The sequence below is a fragment of the Sarcophilus harrisii genome, chromosome 3 (assembly GCF_902635505.1).
Source record: "Sarcophilus harrisii chromosome 3, mSarHar1.11, whole genome shotgun sequence".
Lineage (NCBI taxonomy): Eukaryota > Metazoa > Chordata > Mammalia > Dasyuromorphia > Dasyuridae > Sarcophilus > Sarcophilus harrisii.
In genome coordinates, this window is record NC_045428.1 from 582,433,271 (window position 1) to 582,450,260 (window position 16,990).

Below are 16,990 nucleotides of genomic sequence, written 5' to 3' on the forward strand. Positions count from 1 at the left end.
GGTGTCCATGGGAAGCACCAGTGTCTGAGGAACCTGGACATGTGCCTCTGACCCCAACCCCAGACCTCTTTCTGTTGCCCCCCTGCTCACCCTCCCCTTCTTTGGGCCCTGGGCAATTCCCAAATAGATAAAGCAGCAGGCCCGGAGTCAGGTAGACCTGACTTCAAATCTGGCCTCCGATTCTGACTAACTGTGCGACTCTGGCCAAATCACTTCATCCTGTTTGCCTTGATTTCCTCTTCTTTAAAATGAGCTGGAGAAGGAAATGTTAAACCACTCTGCCAAGAAAACACCAAATAGGGTCAGGAAGAGTTGGGGATTGATGAACCACAGATTCTGTATGAGCCTGGACAAATCGCCTAAAATCTCCAAGCCTCGGTTTTTCTGTCTATAAAACGGGGCTAATAGTAGCACCTGTCTCACAGGGATGTTGTGGGGATTAAGGCATAAGGTGTTTGGAAACCTTAGAGCTCAGTGCTCACATGAGCCATGATTTTAATCCTGATTCCAGCCCAGGACGTACACATGTTCCCAGAAATCACCGTGCTCCCTTTTTCTCAGCCCCATATCTCCTTCCTCCTTAACCTGGCTTTCTGCCCTGGATGGGAATGCTGTGGCCCAGAAGGCACAATAGGCTTCTGGATGTGAGTGATGAGATTGGGGACCAGTCAGGGTTTTGAGGAGACAGTAGCACCACAGAGACACTTGAGGAAATGGCACCTTGGGTTTAGAATTGAGAGCCTGGGTTCTAATCCTGGTCCTGATATTTATCACCTGTGTGACCATGGACAGGTGGTTTAATGTGTTTGGGACCCTGTTTGCTCATCTGTTTAATGAGGATATTAAACTGGGCGACTTCTAGGGTTTGTTCTTACTCTAGATGGCTAAGCCTGTGAATCTCAGGGAGGTGGAATGCCAGAAAGCTCAAGTGTTCAGAATTCAGCATTAGCCATTTGTTGAAGAGTGTCTTCAGATATTTGGAGTGTTGTCCTTTGGAAGAGGAATTAGACTTGGACAAACTCAAGAAGAGTGGACAAAGATATGGGGAAATTGATGCCAGGAAAAAGGGTCCCAACAATTAAATCTGGCTAAAAGTGAATCGGACTGCCAGGTGAGTAGGGAAAGGGTTTGATGTAAAGTTGAATTGTAAAAGTGCTATTTAAGCCCAGATTTTCATTTTTTTTTCTTTTTGGTGTTTTACTTTTTCATTGCGACACATTCCTGGTGCTTCAATCCTTACATGCTCTGAAAGAACCAGACAGTTTGAGCATATGTGGCCCAGGCAGGGCAGGTTCCAGCCTGTGGCTGGATGGCAGACTCTGGGATCTCTACAGGGCTCCCAATCCTGGCATCTGCCTTTGGCCTCTTCTCTTGGAACCAGACATCTCAGGTTGGCTTGGGAAAGCTGCGAGACTCAGCAAGTATCTGGGGCTTTCCCTCTTCAGGGGGACCAAGCGTAGATGTTGGCTCTCAGTGGAAGGACTAGGGGCTGGCACTGCCAGCTGGGGTGAATGTGAGGTTCCTTCCTCAGATCGAAGGGAAACTAATTTGTTCCTTCTGCAGTTTTAAAGCACTTAGTGTGGCTAGATGGGTCAAGGCAAGGGTGACCCCCAGAGAAAGATGTTTCTGTGGGTCACCAAGGGTCTCCAGAGTCGCACGTAGCTCTGGTCATACGATCAGGAAAAGTAAGGATAAATATTTGCGGTGGAAAGGACCTGATCCTCGTAACTCTGCCAAATGTTTTTAGCTGCTGTGTCATGTGCGTTCTGGACGAGTGGTTTCATGTCCTGCCAAAGTGGTATTTTTAAAACTACTTTTTAAAGTTTCTCTGTTTACACTTGTATGGCTGTGCGTGCACACACACACTTCCAGGAAAGAGGCTCACCAGTGGCTTATTGATTTACTTATCTGTTTGTTGGTTCACTGTGCTTTGGGAAGGGACTGTGGCCCTTCTCTCCTGTCCCCTCCTGGGGTTTGGGGTTCTTGCCTGCTAAAGGAGTCATGGGTCTCATTGGTGGCCACTCCCTGACTGAGCCCAAAGCCACTGTCCCCTTGGCTTCCTTTCCTTAGGAAGTGAAGGGAGGGTGGTGGGTTGTGTACTTGTTATGCTGTTTTGTTACCTGGAGACATGCTGTTCTGGAAACACAGTCCTGGACAGACAAGGACGGACGTGTGCAATCACTCCCAGGACCACAGCTTTGTCCTGGAAACCACTGGAGTGCTTTGTTTATTGAAGTTGACTATAGCTCTTCTACCACTTGAAAAGGCTTCCTTGGTCCTGTCGTGCCCTGAGCTTCAATGGTAGCACGCAGAGGTCATTCCATTCATTTTCTCTCTCTCTCTGTCTCTCTGTCTGTCTGTCTCTCTCTCCTCTCTGTCTGTCTCTCTCTCTCTGTCTCTCTCTCTGTCTCTCTTCCTCTCTCTCTTCTCCTCTCTCTCTCTCTCTCTCTCTCTCTCTCTCTCTCTCTCTCTCTTTTCCCCTCCTCCCTTCCATTTCTCCCCTCCTTCTCTCTCTCTCCTCTCCTCTCTTTCCCTCCCTCACACCTATTTTTCACTCTTTTAGTCTCTTTCTAACTTTCTCCTTCTCTGCTCTCTCTTTTTCTTTTTCTCCCCCTCCTCTTCTCTCTTTTAGTCTCTTTCAATTCTTTCTTCTCTCCTCCTTTCCCTTCTCTCTCTTTCTCCTGTCTTCAAACAGAACCCTATAACCCCTCCCCACACACAAACACTGTAAAACTTGCTTGCTATTCAGGAAGGTGAATTATGTCATCAAAAAATTTGGATTGGACACAGAGCATATTCTGGGCTCTGTACTTGATGTCTACACTACCTTGCCAATACTTCAAGCTCTTTGACTTTGCAAGTATGAGTATGCCCTGAGAGGTAACATATTAAACAATTTTATCACAGTCACATCATCTAACCCATATCCAAAAAATAATTGGTACTGCAATATACCCAGGAAATGTTCATCCAGCCTTTCAGTCAGTCAGAAATATTTATTAAGGGCTGACAATGTGCCAGACAATATGGTAGTTGCTGAGGATACAAAGACAGAAAGGAAACTGTCTCTCCCCTAAAGGGTTTGTATTCCATCAGCCATTTTATGTTTAAATATATGTAATTCTTTTTTTGCTTGAAAACTAGAAATGAGGAGAGATTTTTCTACTTGGTGCCTACTGCAGGTCAGATTTGTTTTGGAAAAGTTTAATTATTGGAAAGTTATTGTTTTTTCTTTTTTCCCCCCAGACATTAAGTTCAAATTTGTTCCTTTGCTACCTCGTCTGCTTGCTTCTGGTTCTGTTTTTTGTGATTTAGCAGAGCAGAATTCATCTCTCCACTATGAGACAGTCTTTCGAATACCAGAACACTTATCGTGCCCTTCTCCTACTGGGCAAATATCCCCAAATCCTTCTATCATTCTTTTTCACTCAATAATCCTTTATTAATTAAGTGCCTACTACAGGCTTGGTGCTATATATGCTAGGTGACAGGGAGACAAAGGAAGAACCTGAAATAATTCTTGACCTCAAGAACTTTCCATAATAGTTATTGTGATGAGATAGATAAAACTGGAAGGGATCCAACCTCCATATTTTTCAAATGAGGAAACTAAGGCCTAGGGAGGTAAAGTGACTAATCAAAATCACAAAAATAATATCAGAGATGTCATTTGAACCATTTGGATAACAACCTGACAGTTCATTTCTCATCCTGTTCCCAAAGTCTTTCTGTTATGCCCTGAATAAAAGTATTATGGCCACCCCCACTTCCTTTCCATTAGGACTGGAAGAATTGAGTCAGGAAAAACCCTGGAGCTCCGATCATCTTTACATATCATTGTGCCATAAACTCCAAGTGCATTATCTTGGATAATTCCCCCTCAGTTTGAGTATTGCCCCTTGTCCTCAATAGTCTTATCTTGTTTTTTGCATAAATCATTTTTTATTATAGCTTTTTATTTACAAAACATATGCCTGGATAGTTTTTCAACATCGACCCTTGCAAAACCTTCGATTCCAACTTTTCCCCTCCTTCCCTCCAACCCCTCCCCTAGATGTCAGGTAGTCCAATACATGTTAAATATGTTAAAGTATATGTTAAATACAATATAAGTATACTTATTTATACAGTTTTCTTATAAAATCTTATAAACATAAATTTATAATCTTATAAACTTAGAAGTTATAAGATATAACTTATATAACTATATATATAAACTTAGAAGTTATAAGATATAAATAAGATATATACAGTATAAATAAGATATATACAATCTTATTTATACAGTTATCTAATTTATACAGTTATCTTATACAGCTCAAGAAAGATTGGATTTAGAAAGAAGGTTAAAAAAAAAACCTGGGAAGGAAAACAAAAATGCAAGCAAACAATAACAGAAAGATTGGAAATGCTATGTAGTCTGCACTCATTTCCCATAGTTCTTTCTCTGGGTGTAACTGATTCTCTTCATCATTGAACAATTGAAACTGGTTTGGTTCATCTCATTGTTGAAGAGAACCATGTCCATCAGAATTGATCATCGTATAGTTCTGTTTCAACCTTCTTATATCCTTTAAGGATTAAGTTATGATCCTTTACTGGGATTCCCACCCAGTGTCCTCACCCTGCCTTTTTTGCCTTTGTTTCCTCTATAAGATTATATATTCAGGTTATGTATTCTGTTTGCAAACCTTAGTTAGTTAAAACCCTATATAAATTCCCTGCCTGAGTTCCTTGGGACAGGAATGATTTGGACATGAGCCCCATCCCGTAGACTAGCCCAAACTTTCCATGTTAAAAGATTGAAAACCAATCTCTGTCTTGCCTCAGTTTCTCTGGAATTACACTTCTAGCTCAATAGAATTGGCCAGAACTTGCATTCCAGTGACATGACCTTTCAGAGTTCGGGTTCATCTTCTTGCCATGATAAAGGACCAAAGATGGGCATTAGTGGGATTATTGGTGTGAGCAGGACCCTTGAATATAGCAGGCCAATTTCCATTGAATTGAGTTGATATAGGAGACATATAAGAGATGATCTGTACTCCCAAGTTGCTTTCTTTCTGATGGAGATGGAGAAACAAAACTAATACTATACCCAGAGCCAGAAACACAAAACTACTTAATAAATGTTTGCTTAAGTGATAGGAATTGTTTAGCGAGCAGCACAAGATAGTTTTCAATTTGAAACCTATGATATTGACTCTAAGTACTTTGGAATTTCAGTGAAAGATTGTGGTGAACATGGAAGAGATAGGAGTCCAGGATGGGAATGGGAAAGATTTGGATAGGTGAGAGTAAAAATGGAGGGATATGGATATTCATCTCATGGGGGAAGAAATTTCAACAGAAGTGGATTAGTACTGTTCTATTTTCCTGGTTTTATTAAGTCTTTGCCATGTGCACTGTCTAAATCCCACATTAGAGTAATCACCCCCAAAACAATTTATCAGCATCTAAAGTCAGGCAGTGTCCTTGACTGTTTACTAGACTGGGCTCTGGTCATTGCTAAGTCTCTAAGACATGATCTTCAAATAAAATTTCTTAGAGGACCTAAAAGGGGACAATTTATCACACTAAAAGTTACTGACTGATGGACGCTGGGCATTTTTTCTTAGGAGATAATTTTAATTTGAAGATGACCACTGTCATCACTTTGAAGGTTATTGGGGAGGGAATTTCTGAATCAAAGACCTATTTTGATATTATGGGATTATGGCACATGGACTATTTATTTAATATCTAACTGAATGTGCATTTTGCATTTGTCAATCTGTGTTTGAGATACAAGAGGACTTCATTTCAGGAAAGGATCTATGTGAGAAGCCAGATTAAATCAGATTAGAACACCAAAACTTATTCATAGAAGACTTCTAGAACTGGAGAAATATATGAAAGCCAATAGATTTGACAGAAGGTGGGTACAGTTGACAAAGAGGCTCAGTTGTTGAGTGGGGAACTGATCTGATCTGAGGAAAGCTCTGTGTGAAAGAGCGGATTGGAGGAAGTCTTCTGCCGTGTTCTCTAGTGCCACTTAGTGCTTGAGAGAAGAAAAACCATTAAAGACTTGCCTACATGGCTTTCATCTTAAAGCCTAAAGAGATAAAACCCTCAAAAACTTTGTGGATCCCATGATTAAAGGGAATTGCTTCAGTGAAAGTAGGTCATAATACCTCAAGGACAGACCTGGGTAAGTCTGGAGACCCTGGCATTAAGGAGACTGTTATTCAAAAGTAGGCACTTAACTATGCTTAATAGGTTCATGAATCACAGAGAAGTAACTTTGTCTAACAGGAGAGAAGACAGTGTCCAAGAGAAGAAATCCTACTAGCAGGTGATGGATGGCAGACTGTGCCTTAAAACACCCCCCAGTATCCAGGTCTATTGTCCAGAGTTCTGAGTCTCCTTGGACTTATGTGTTTTGTGTTCACTCTCCTCCCATGGAGGCAATGGTTGACAGATTGGGGACTGAGTTTATGGGTGGACAGCCATGCTTTGAATATTACTCCTTTTGCCTTCTACTTAGTAAATGCTGTGTTGTGATTATTCTTTCTTTCCCTCCTTGTTTAGCAAATAGCTCATGTTTGAGTTAAGGATATCATTGTGACTAATCTGGGAAACAGAAAGTTTGCTGGTTGGAGGCTCAGGAGTTATGTCTATGAGCATTTCCCTTTTTTGAGAGTTATATCTTGAACCCTGAGGGTGAGTTATAGCAGCATGGTAATTGGGGCTAGCCTCTCTTTTGGAAAAATTTCAACAAACCTATGGATATTAGTGCAGGTTCAAGTAAATAAATCCAGGGGAGAGAGAGAGAGAGAGAGAGAGAGAGAGAGAGAGAGAGAGAGAGAGAGAGAGAGAGAGAAATGCAGAGAAGAAGGGAAAGAGAGAGAGAGAGAGAGATGGAGAGAAGAAGGGAAAGAGAGAGAGAAATGGAGAGAAGAAGGGAAAGAGAGAGAGAGAAAGAGAGAGAATTACATAAAGACAAAAAATGGAAGTACATGTGTACATATATAAAATATATATATATATATATATATATATATATATATACATACATATATAAGTATTTTTTGTTTTGCTCTGAATCCAATGATTTCTTCTATTGGGGGGGGGTTCAGTTCTCCACACCAAAAATGTCAAACTTGTTGCCTTCAGAGTCCCCAACCAAATTAAATGTAATTGGGAAGTACTTAATACATAAATAAAAATACAATAAAACCGAGATAATGTTAATTTGTGGTTTTCTAAGTCAACATGAAGACTTCAGGATCTATTTCTTTTGAATTTGAAAACACTTGTCTAACCAGTGCTTGCCGATTACAAGAGAGTTAAAAGAGTTACTTGGACACCAAGAGGTTAAGTGACTTGCCTAGAGTCACTTAGCTACTACTTGTCAGAGACAGATCTTTTGTGCAGTTTTCCTGACCACAAGGTTGACTTCTATGCAGCTCTCCCATCTCATGTATGGAACTATATCCAAAATAAATACTGTATAAAATCATTTTGGAGGGTTGTTTTGAAGCTGATATACAGTTGGAACTTATTAAAGGCTTCAGATATTATCTGGTATAAGCTTTTATGGAAACTTGGGATTCTCAAAGACAGCCCATTTCTTGAATGGGTAACTTTCTGTGTGCAGATACAGCAGAAGGAGTTTGGAGCAATAAAAACTTTAGTCTTGTTGGATCATAATAGTGTGGGAAGGAGACTGAGGAATAATGAATTTGGACAGGTAGTTAAGGGCCAGTTTTTGGAGGCTCTAAATTTAGCCCATGAATTGAATTTCATTTGGCAATTTTAGGTAACTGTCTGAATGGGTAGCTCCTTTCCCAGAGACCCTTGCACCGGGGGAAGAAGGAAGACTCAGGCCCTAAAGTCTTCCTTCCAAATGAATAAATAGCCCTGGACAGAGTTCTGGGGTGTCTTGGTTTCAGAAGCGTCTGGCACTATTCCAAAGGAAGTCATACTTCATCGAGGTGAACGCCAACCTTGTGAAACAGCTTCCCCGCAATATTCCACAGGTAGGATTTTATGAGCACCTAAATTCCATCTCTAGTGCTGCCCCCCACTCTGCTTGGCACAGGGGCAAATACTCAGTGGGCTGGCTGCTGTCCCTCCTATGGCACCATGGTATCTTTACCACTCATGTTTACCACAGGGCACTGATGGAAAAGTCTGCTGTCCCCAAGTACTACTGTGACAGTTGCTTGGGGGCGGGATTCTGGCAGAGGGGAAAGGGTTCTGGATTTGACATGGAATATCCTGGGTTCAAATACCAACCTTGCTATTTCAGAGCAGTGTGAATTTAGTTAAGTCACTTCCTTTCCCTGGGTCCTCCTTATTTGCTCAAGAAAATGAGGATTTAGGACTTGATGATGTTCCTGGTTTCTTAGTGGTCTCCAAAGTCCTTTTGACTTTCTCATCTACGAATTCGGTGATCCTTGGAACCAAGAGTCTTGGGCATCTTTTCTGAGAAAGGAGAATAGGGAAATCCTTTAAGAAAGGTCAGGTGGTACAGATCAATGGGCAAAGCATTGGATTTGGGGTGGGGAGGCCTTTGCCTAGAATCCTAGCTCTTTGTGACCTTTAACAGATCATTCTGGATGTCGTCAACTGTAGAATCAGGCACTTGATAAGGTTCCCTCCAGAAAATCCATGATTCTGTGCTCAAGCTGGAAAATAATATCTGATGATACTGGTGATCTCTCTCAGAGAAACTGAAATAACAAATGCCCATCATGTCAAGATACCAGGCAGAGTTTCCAAGGGGTAATCATCGAAGCTGCCTTTGCAACCCTAGCTGTTATCTTAGTGCTGTTCAGAGGAGCTTGCTCCCTTCTCCACTCCACTGCAGGGAAGACCTCTCCAATCCTTGCAGAAAAGGGGATCACTCCTTGTTTCCTTTGAGCCTTCTGCCCTTACGAATAGTTGAAGTTGCCTAGAGGTTCTCCTTGCTGAGGAGCTTTAGAAAAGAGACAGAGACAGATGATGATTTTCTGAAGATTTTATTTCCAGCCAGACCCAGCCCCTCACTTCTCTCTCATCCCCTTCTTCTCCATCTTCCAAGGTCTCCTGACTCTTGTCACATCCTGACTTTGCAGTTTTAATGGGAAGGGAAGTAGTTCCTTGAACTCATGGCTCCTCAGTAGAGCAGGACCGTGGAAACCTCAAAGAAGAGGTTTATGGTGGAAATGGAGCTGATGAAAGGAGGTGTGGAGACAAGGAGTTTTCTTGAGTTGTGGGGAGAAGGGGGAGGGTGGTGTAGGGATAACTGGGATTTACCAATGGGACAAAGCAAATCTTAACTAATAATAGTGACCAAGAGTAACACGAGCTTGTCAGTGAGGATTGGCTTTTGACTTTCTAAACTCGAGGTCCCCCTCCTGCCTGTGACAAGAATGGAAACTGGAAGGAGAAGCAGCACTGAAGCCGGCCTGGAGTTTACTCTTGGAAGTCACAAGGATGGGAATCTTTGTCAGGAAAGGTGATTTAGCCCATCCCTCTGCCTCCAGGTTGAAGGGCTCCTTCCCTGTCCTAGACACAGAGAGAGCCATTCTGCACTCCCAGGCCTCAGAGGGAATGTTCTTTGGGGTCCAACCATTGCTTCTCCTCTGTTCCATCAGACCCTTTCTCTGAGGTCTTTTCTGACAAACTATGTCGGTCTTCTCACTTTGCAAACTCTGACCACACTTGGGAGAATCCCAGAACTTTAAATTTTAAAGGGTCCTTAGGGCAGAGAATATCAGAGCTGGAGGAGATCTTTGAGTAGAGAATGTCAGAAGTGGGAGGGCCCTTAGAACGGGGAATGTTAGAACTGGGAGGGACCATAGAACATGGAATGTCAGACATGGGAAGGACCTTAGGACATAGAATGTCAGGTGTGGGAGGGACCATAGAACGGGGAATGAAAGAATTACCTTTCTTAAGGCCCTTAGAGTACAGAATGTGTGGGAAGAACCTTAGAACATGGAATATTCGTCATGGAGTGACCCTAGAACATGAAATGTCAGATATGGAAGGAGCCTAAGAATATGGGATGTCAGACAAGGAAGGGACTTAGAATATGGGATGACAGAGTTGGGAAGGCCCTTAGAGCACAGAATATCAGACATGTGGGGAGCCTTAGAACATGGAATGTCAGACATGGAAGGGGCCTTGAGACCCAGAAAAATAAGATCAGTGACCCAGAGTCATTCTGCTTGGAAGTGAACTGGGCCAGTCCGGCACTGCCTTCCTGCTACTCATCTAATCCATCCATTGTCTGGATTCTTGTGTTTAGTGGTTGCTTATATTATTTCTCACGGTGTTTCATTTGCATTAGTTTTGTCTCCCCAGATAGACTGTGAGCCCCCCAAAGGCCATAACTGTGCATTATTGGCCTTCTTTATCCCCCTGCAAGCCTGCAGATGTCTAGGTTCAACAAAGAACTTGGGTAATTCTGTTCAAAAAGCCGTCTTAATTAACCCCCTGGTGGTTAGTAGTGGAGGCTGCCCAGAGAGGATGAGGTAGGTTTAGCTGCCTGCCATCCACGGGGGCTTTTAAATCGGAGCGAGTACCCAGACCTAGACAGAGGCAGCCGTGACTGAGAGCTGGGGACTCGCTCCATCTGGGAGGCGGGTCTGCACGGTGCGGCTAGCTTTCATGGGTCTCCCAAACCACACATCTTCCTTGTCCCACTCCAGAAGCGGCGGGTTCTGGGAGCAGAGGACCATGGATTTGGAGCTTCCAGAAGCTCTCCGGCCCAGCAATAACACAAGCGGAATGGGAGAGTGGACGTATCAGACATTTGGAATGGATAGAGCGGGGTGGGGGGTACCAACAAGCGTCCGGCCTTTTGGTAAAACAGATGAGCAGAAAGCCAGCAACCAAACCTCAAACACCGGGGAGCGGGCCCTACGTCCAGTAAATAAGAAATTGTGAGCAGGCCAGACAGATTTCAGTTCTAATGATGCTCATGGATCGTCTAGGACCTTGGAGCTGGGGATGGATGCGACCTGGCTCCTTATGGGAAGAGTACTGGATTTGGAGTTCAAGTGGCCTGTCAATCCTGGGCAAGTCCCTTAATCAGCCTGGGCCTCAAGGTGCTCAACAATAAAGCCTTAAATGAGATGGGTTCTAAACAATCTCCTTTTTAAATCTATCCCTCTATGACGCCAGGGACATGATCTAGAAAGTCTTGCTCAAGTTCACACAGGAGGAGAAAAGGGCAGAGCTGGGACTTCTGAGAGATTCAGACCTAGAAAGGGTCTTAGAGCCATGGAGTCCATCCCTTCTTTTTACAGAAGAGGAAACTGAGGTCTGAATAGGTTAAAGGACTTGCTCGGGGTCACACATCTACTAAGTATCTGAGGCAAAATTCAAAGTTGGGTGTTTCTGTTTTATCGGAGTAGTTTTTCTATTTTCTTGCCCCTTTGAATGCAGCTGTCTCAGGCAAGGGAATATTTCTCTTCTCCCTCCTTCATTAACTTTCCCCCCCGCTTCTTTTTTTCCCCAGGACTGCTTATTACACAGACTATCGGCAGGTATACAACATGGAGTACCAGACCGTCTATAAGTGTTGTCCGGGATGGTACCAGCTCAGTAACGACGAGGGCTGCCTATACCGTAAGTCCCCTGGCCCCTGCCCCCTGCCCCGTGATCTGGTTCATATTACCCCTTCCCTCCCTCTCCATTATGCCCCATGTTCTCTCCACCTTGCAGCTGCGGCAGACACTATAAATCTCCATCTCATAAAAGAGAGTTTCTAATGGGGGGAAACATTCTCTCCAGCTTCTCCAGACACAGTCAGATTTTTTTTTTACCCCGGGCTTTATGGAACTTCCTCACTCCAACATGAAAAGATTTCTAGGGTCTGTTCACTCACTGACTTGGTTTGCCAAAAACTATTAAAAATAAAATAATAAAACACAGGAGTAAAAGAAAAAAACCCCATAAATTCCCCAAACACCCGTCCCTGGCAAAGGCTGTGGAAAGAGTAAGCTGGGCTCCGATCAGAGCTGTCACCATGTAGAACATGACTTCTTGGCTGTGAATGGCGGGGGCTCTGCCGACGGGATTCCATCTTGGCCAAGAGGCTCGCTCCCGTTCTTCCTCATTTTCTTCACGTCTTTCAGATGGCACCGGGACTCTGGCCTCCTTGAGCTGAGCAACCTGTTGTGACAGTTTGCAGCTGGCAGACTTGGGCTGGAAGCATAAGAGCAGATCCCTGCCTTGGTCTTGCACCCGGGACCCGAATCTCCAGTTGGTTCTTGCATTTGGCTTCCCATTTTGCCCAAGTAACACTTGAGTCTAGCATAGGACAGTGCAATTAACTCCCTTTTAAATTTGGGAGGCAGCAGCCTCCCATAAAGGGTGAAGGAAAATATTCTAAAGGTCCTCCCTTGATTTTATGGGGCTAAATTTTTCAGAGGGACGAGGATCTTCAGGCATGGATCTCCCATAAGGCAGTGCAGTGAAGTGATAAAGAATTCTAGATTTGAAGTGGAGACTCTGTGTCCAAATCCCAGCTCTACTGTTTAGGATCTGTGTGACCTCAGGAAGGAAAGGAGAAAGGAAAAAAAAACAAGTATACATTAAGCACTTACTTAGGAAGGAAAGAAGTAAGTATTAAGTGCCTACTATATGTGAAACATTTTACAAATATTATGCCATTTGATCTTTGCAAGAAAGTGGATAGAGCGCTGGGCCTGGAGTCAGGAAGATTCATCTTCATGAGTTCAAATCCGGCCTCAGACACTTTCTAGCTGTGTGATTCCAGACAAGTCATTTCACTCTGTTAGCATCAGTTTCCTCATCAGTAAAGTGAACTGGAGAAGGAAATGGCCAACTATTCCAGGATCATGAAGAGTTGGAACAAGACTGAAATGACTTAAGAAAAAATTTCCAGGCTCTGTGCATACCCCTGGGGACAAAAAGAAGTATAAAAAACAATCCTTGCCACTCAGGAGCTTAGAGTCTAATGGAGAAGGGGAAACAATAAACAGACAACTATTATTATCAATAATCAATGAAATAATATAATCAATAAAAGAAAGACACCCAGGCTCAAGAAAGATAGAGAAAAACTTCCTCCAGAAAAGTGGAAGGAGTCAGGGAAAGCAGGAGGCAGAGATAAGGAGGAAGAGCATTCCTGGTCTGGGATCATCCCATGGGAGAACCCAGAGTGTCTTTGCTAGGAACAGTCAGGAGGCCATGAAATGCAGACGGCATTATAATTTCTAATTAATGTAACCTTCTCTGGTTATGGATTGGGATGGATGTAGGAAACTTGAGCATAGTGTTATGATTTGAGGTTTTCTTTGGAAGAGCACCAAAAATTTTGCATATCTCCTCTTCTCCCCATTCAAGTTCTCTGGGCATATGCCCATTATTTCCAGGTAAACACTATAATTGAGGACTTAAATGTTACCATCAGTGGATGGATGTGTTAATTGCTCAATTGTAAATGGCAGACAAAGCTGTACAGACATGATTCCCGAGCCATGGGGATTTGTTGTCTCCACCTGGTTCTCCTTCAGGATTTCCTTCTCCATGATCTCCAGGAATTTTCATCCTGTGACTGATGACTGGATTTAAGCAAGGACCTCAGAGCCTTCATGTCTCAAAACCCAAGTTTGTTCTAGGATATTCTGGCCAGTGATTATTAGACCTCCTTCTAAACATCCTATTGGTGTAATCAGTAAGCATTTATTAAGTGTCTGCTGTATACCAGGTGATATACCAATCAAAGATAAAAGAGAAACAATTCTTGCTTTCAAGGAGCTGACATTCTATTATTTTTTATATTTAAAAACATACTTTTATTTAAATTATGTGATTAACAATATACAATAAATTAAAAAAAATAAAACATTAGGAAGAGAACATACTGGCATTGATGTGACTCATTCCAAGGACTTATGTCCGTATTCTAAATTTAAAAAAAATCCAAGTAAGAACCAGAAGGACTGACATTCTATTAGTGAGACAACATTTGCACTCTAATGCACATGCAAAATAAATTTGAGGTACTTTTTGAGGGCAGATATCAGGAAAGGCCACATGGAGGAGGTATGATTGGAAAGAAGCTAAGAGGCAGAGGTGGGGGGGGGGTATTCCATGCATGGGGGAAAATTGGCGTGTTTGCAAATACACTGAGATGAAATGTTGTATGCAAGGAAAGGCAAACAGAACAATCTAGATAGAATTTAGCAGTCAAGAAAGGGAATTAAATCAGCTGGAAAGAAAGGTTAGACTCAATTATTAGGGCATTAAATGTCAAATACAAGTTAAAAAAATATTCAAGGTAGCAGAAAACTATCAGAGTTTATTGAGCAATGGAATGACGTAGTCAGATCTGTGTCTTTGAAGTGTCATTTTGGGCCCTTTGTGGAGAATGGATTACAAAGGGGAAAGACTCCAGACCAATCAGGAGGTCAGTGCTGCAATGCAGGCGAAGGACGAGAAGAGAAAATGAGATACTGTGAAGGAAGAGTGAACGAGGCTTGGCCAATGATTGGATAAGCTGAGACTGACCCACAACTGAGAAACCCGCAGCTTCTCATTCCTCTTTGGATACGCTGGTTGTTAGGGAGTTCTTCCTGATAGCAAACCTCACGCTGTCCCTCCCTCCTTCAGTCCTCTGGGGCCAAGCAGTCCACAGCTAATCCCTCCTCACAAAGTAGCCCTTTAGATGCTTGAAAATAACTATCAGGTCCCTCCAGTATTTCTCCTAGCTACCCATCCTCCATTACTTCCTCTAGTCCTTAGGAACCACTGTGGTCTTCCCATCTCTGAATATTCTCTAGTTTGCCAGTGCCTTTCTTAAAATCTGGTACCTAGAACTGCACATGGCTATTATCCTCCTAGGGCAGAAGATGGATGTCCTATCATCTCTCTCCTTTTGCAGCTAAGATTCCATGGGCTTTCTTGGCCGCCATCTTGGGTTCTTGACTTGTATTGAGCCGACTGCTCCAACCTGAATAGCCAGATCTCCCCTGTGTTGTTCAGTGGAAAGAATGTTCATTTTGGAGGTAAAAGACCTGGCTCTGTTCCTTATTACTTGTGTGATAGGTGAGTGATCCCTGAACCTCAGTTTATTTATCTGGAAGATGAGAGGTTTGGGTGAGATGGCCTCAAAGATCTGCTTCTAGCTTTAAGCTTATGAAGCTACTTTTAAACATTTAAAAATATCTTTTATTTTCATATTGCCTTTATTTCTAAATGTATCCATCACCCAAAGAGCCACCCCTGCATGCACCCTCAGGTAGAGCCAAATGACCACTTGCCCAGGGATGCTTTTGGGTACATGTAAAAAAGAGAAGTCTTTCGCGCTCTTTCATCTCTGAGATTCTGTGATAGCTACGAGTTTGGGGTCCATTTGTCTTTAGTTTCTTTATATGTCAAATGAGGATGATCAACATGGTGTAGTCCATAGGACTTTAGGAAATCTCGCTTCATATTCTGCCCTATACATTTAAAACCTGTGTAACCCTGGTCAAACTCCTTAGCCATTGTGGGGTTCCTCAACTGCAAAAGAACAGTTGGACTTAATGATTTCTAAGGTGCAGCTTTAAATCTATGATCCTGTGATTGATTTTCTGCCTATTTCATTTAATGTGAAAATTTTAATAAGGTAATTATTATACAATATTTATAATAATACAATTATAAATCTAAATAAATTATATAAATATAATTACAAATATAAATAATAATTATATTATCATTATACTACATTATTATATAATTACATTATAATATAATATAAATATAATGTAATAGATTTGAAGCATGGGTTCTTAGAAGCATCTGGCTAGTTGGACTCCATTTCTTCTTCTGATAGGTAGAAGTGGAACCTTGGGATTGTTTTTTGAGGTCCCTTTCCCCTGCTTACATGGAGAAGAATGGAGGATCAGTTGGGAATAGATGCCGGGTCTGGGGAAGATGATACCATCCCCCTGCCACATTCAAGAAATCAGCACATATGTCAATGGGACTGTTCCCCTGCTGAGCCAATTGAGTGGTAGGTAGGCTTGCCCATGAAATTAATTACTCCACATTATGTAAAGTGAGCTTGAGCAGGGCAGAAAGATAACTAGAAGCCTGGAAATTATTCGCTCAGTTTTTACCGAGCTACGCTTCTACTCCCTGGAAGAAATGACCAGCCCAGCTGGATGGAGGCCTTCCAATTCTGGCTAATTTCATGGTTAGGAATTGATAGCTCAGCTCATTTTTTAATTAGAATTAGGAGATGTGACACAAAAAGGGGCAGATTATAGCTGTGACAGGGCCATGCACAAAGGAGATGGTGACCCTAACTCAGATTGCCGACCGGCACTTCCTCTTGGGGAGAGTCAAAGATATCTGGGTCTCTACATAACCTGATGCTGGTGATTCTTGACCCCTGTGGCAGGTGAGAAATACCTGGGGCCCAGCTTGCCCGGGGCGGGGGGACCTGCTCTTTCATCCCTTGCTTGGGCTCCTACCAGAAAAATGGATTTTTAAGCTGCTTCTTTTCTTTTTGGTTCTCATTTATCAGAAGGATGAGAGAGGACCTTTCCATACAAAAAAAAGTAACTTATGGAAGAGATGGAGGTGGCGAGGTGGCGAGGACATCTCATGCATCCATAGATACCTTGTATTTCGGGCTGACTTGGGGTGATGGAAAGGAGACAAAAAGGGCAGGAGTGACTGCTTCCCAATAAAGGGAATGATTCTATGGAGGGAGGGAGAAATGACAGGACCCTCCAGTCAGTCACCAGACAAAGGGAGGTGAATCCTTAACAGAGTGCTGACTAGCTTTTGTCCATCTCTGCAGAAATGATGTGGGTGGGGATTGGCTGGGGAATCCATTCCCAGACAGCCCCGGCCTCTTCTGCAGAGGGAAGTCCCAGGGGCCCCTGCAGACAAAGCTTAGTGGATATTTCTGTCTTCCCCATAGGCCCGTTGCTGATGATCTGTGAGAACGGGTGCTTTCCCCCTTTATTCTGCTTGGATCTCAGTGCCCCTA

General features: G+C 42.8%; 1 protein-coding gene across 2 annotated transcripts in view; it reads left to right on the plus strand.

The window, feature by feature from the left end:
• Positions 1-16,990, plus strand: part of MEGF6 (multiple EGF like domains 6) — a 367,229-nt gene that overhangs the window by 58,026 nt on the left and 292,213 nt on the right. For both annotated transcript variants that reach the window (XM_031962976.1, XM_031962977.1), the window contains exon 2: positions 11,495-11,604. In XM_031962976.1, coding sequence (XP_031818836.1) covers positions 11,495-11,604 — 110 coding nt within the window. The remainder of the gene's footprint in view (positions 1-11,494; positions 11,605-16,990) is intronic.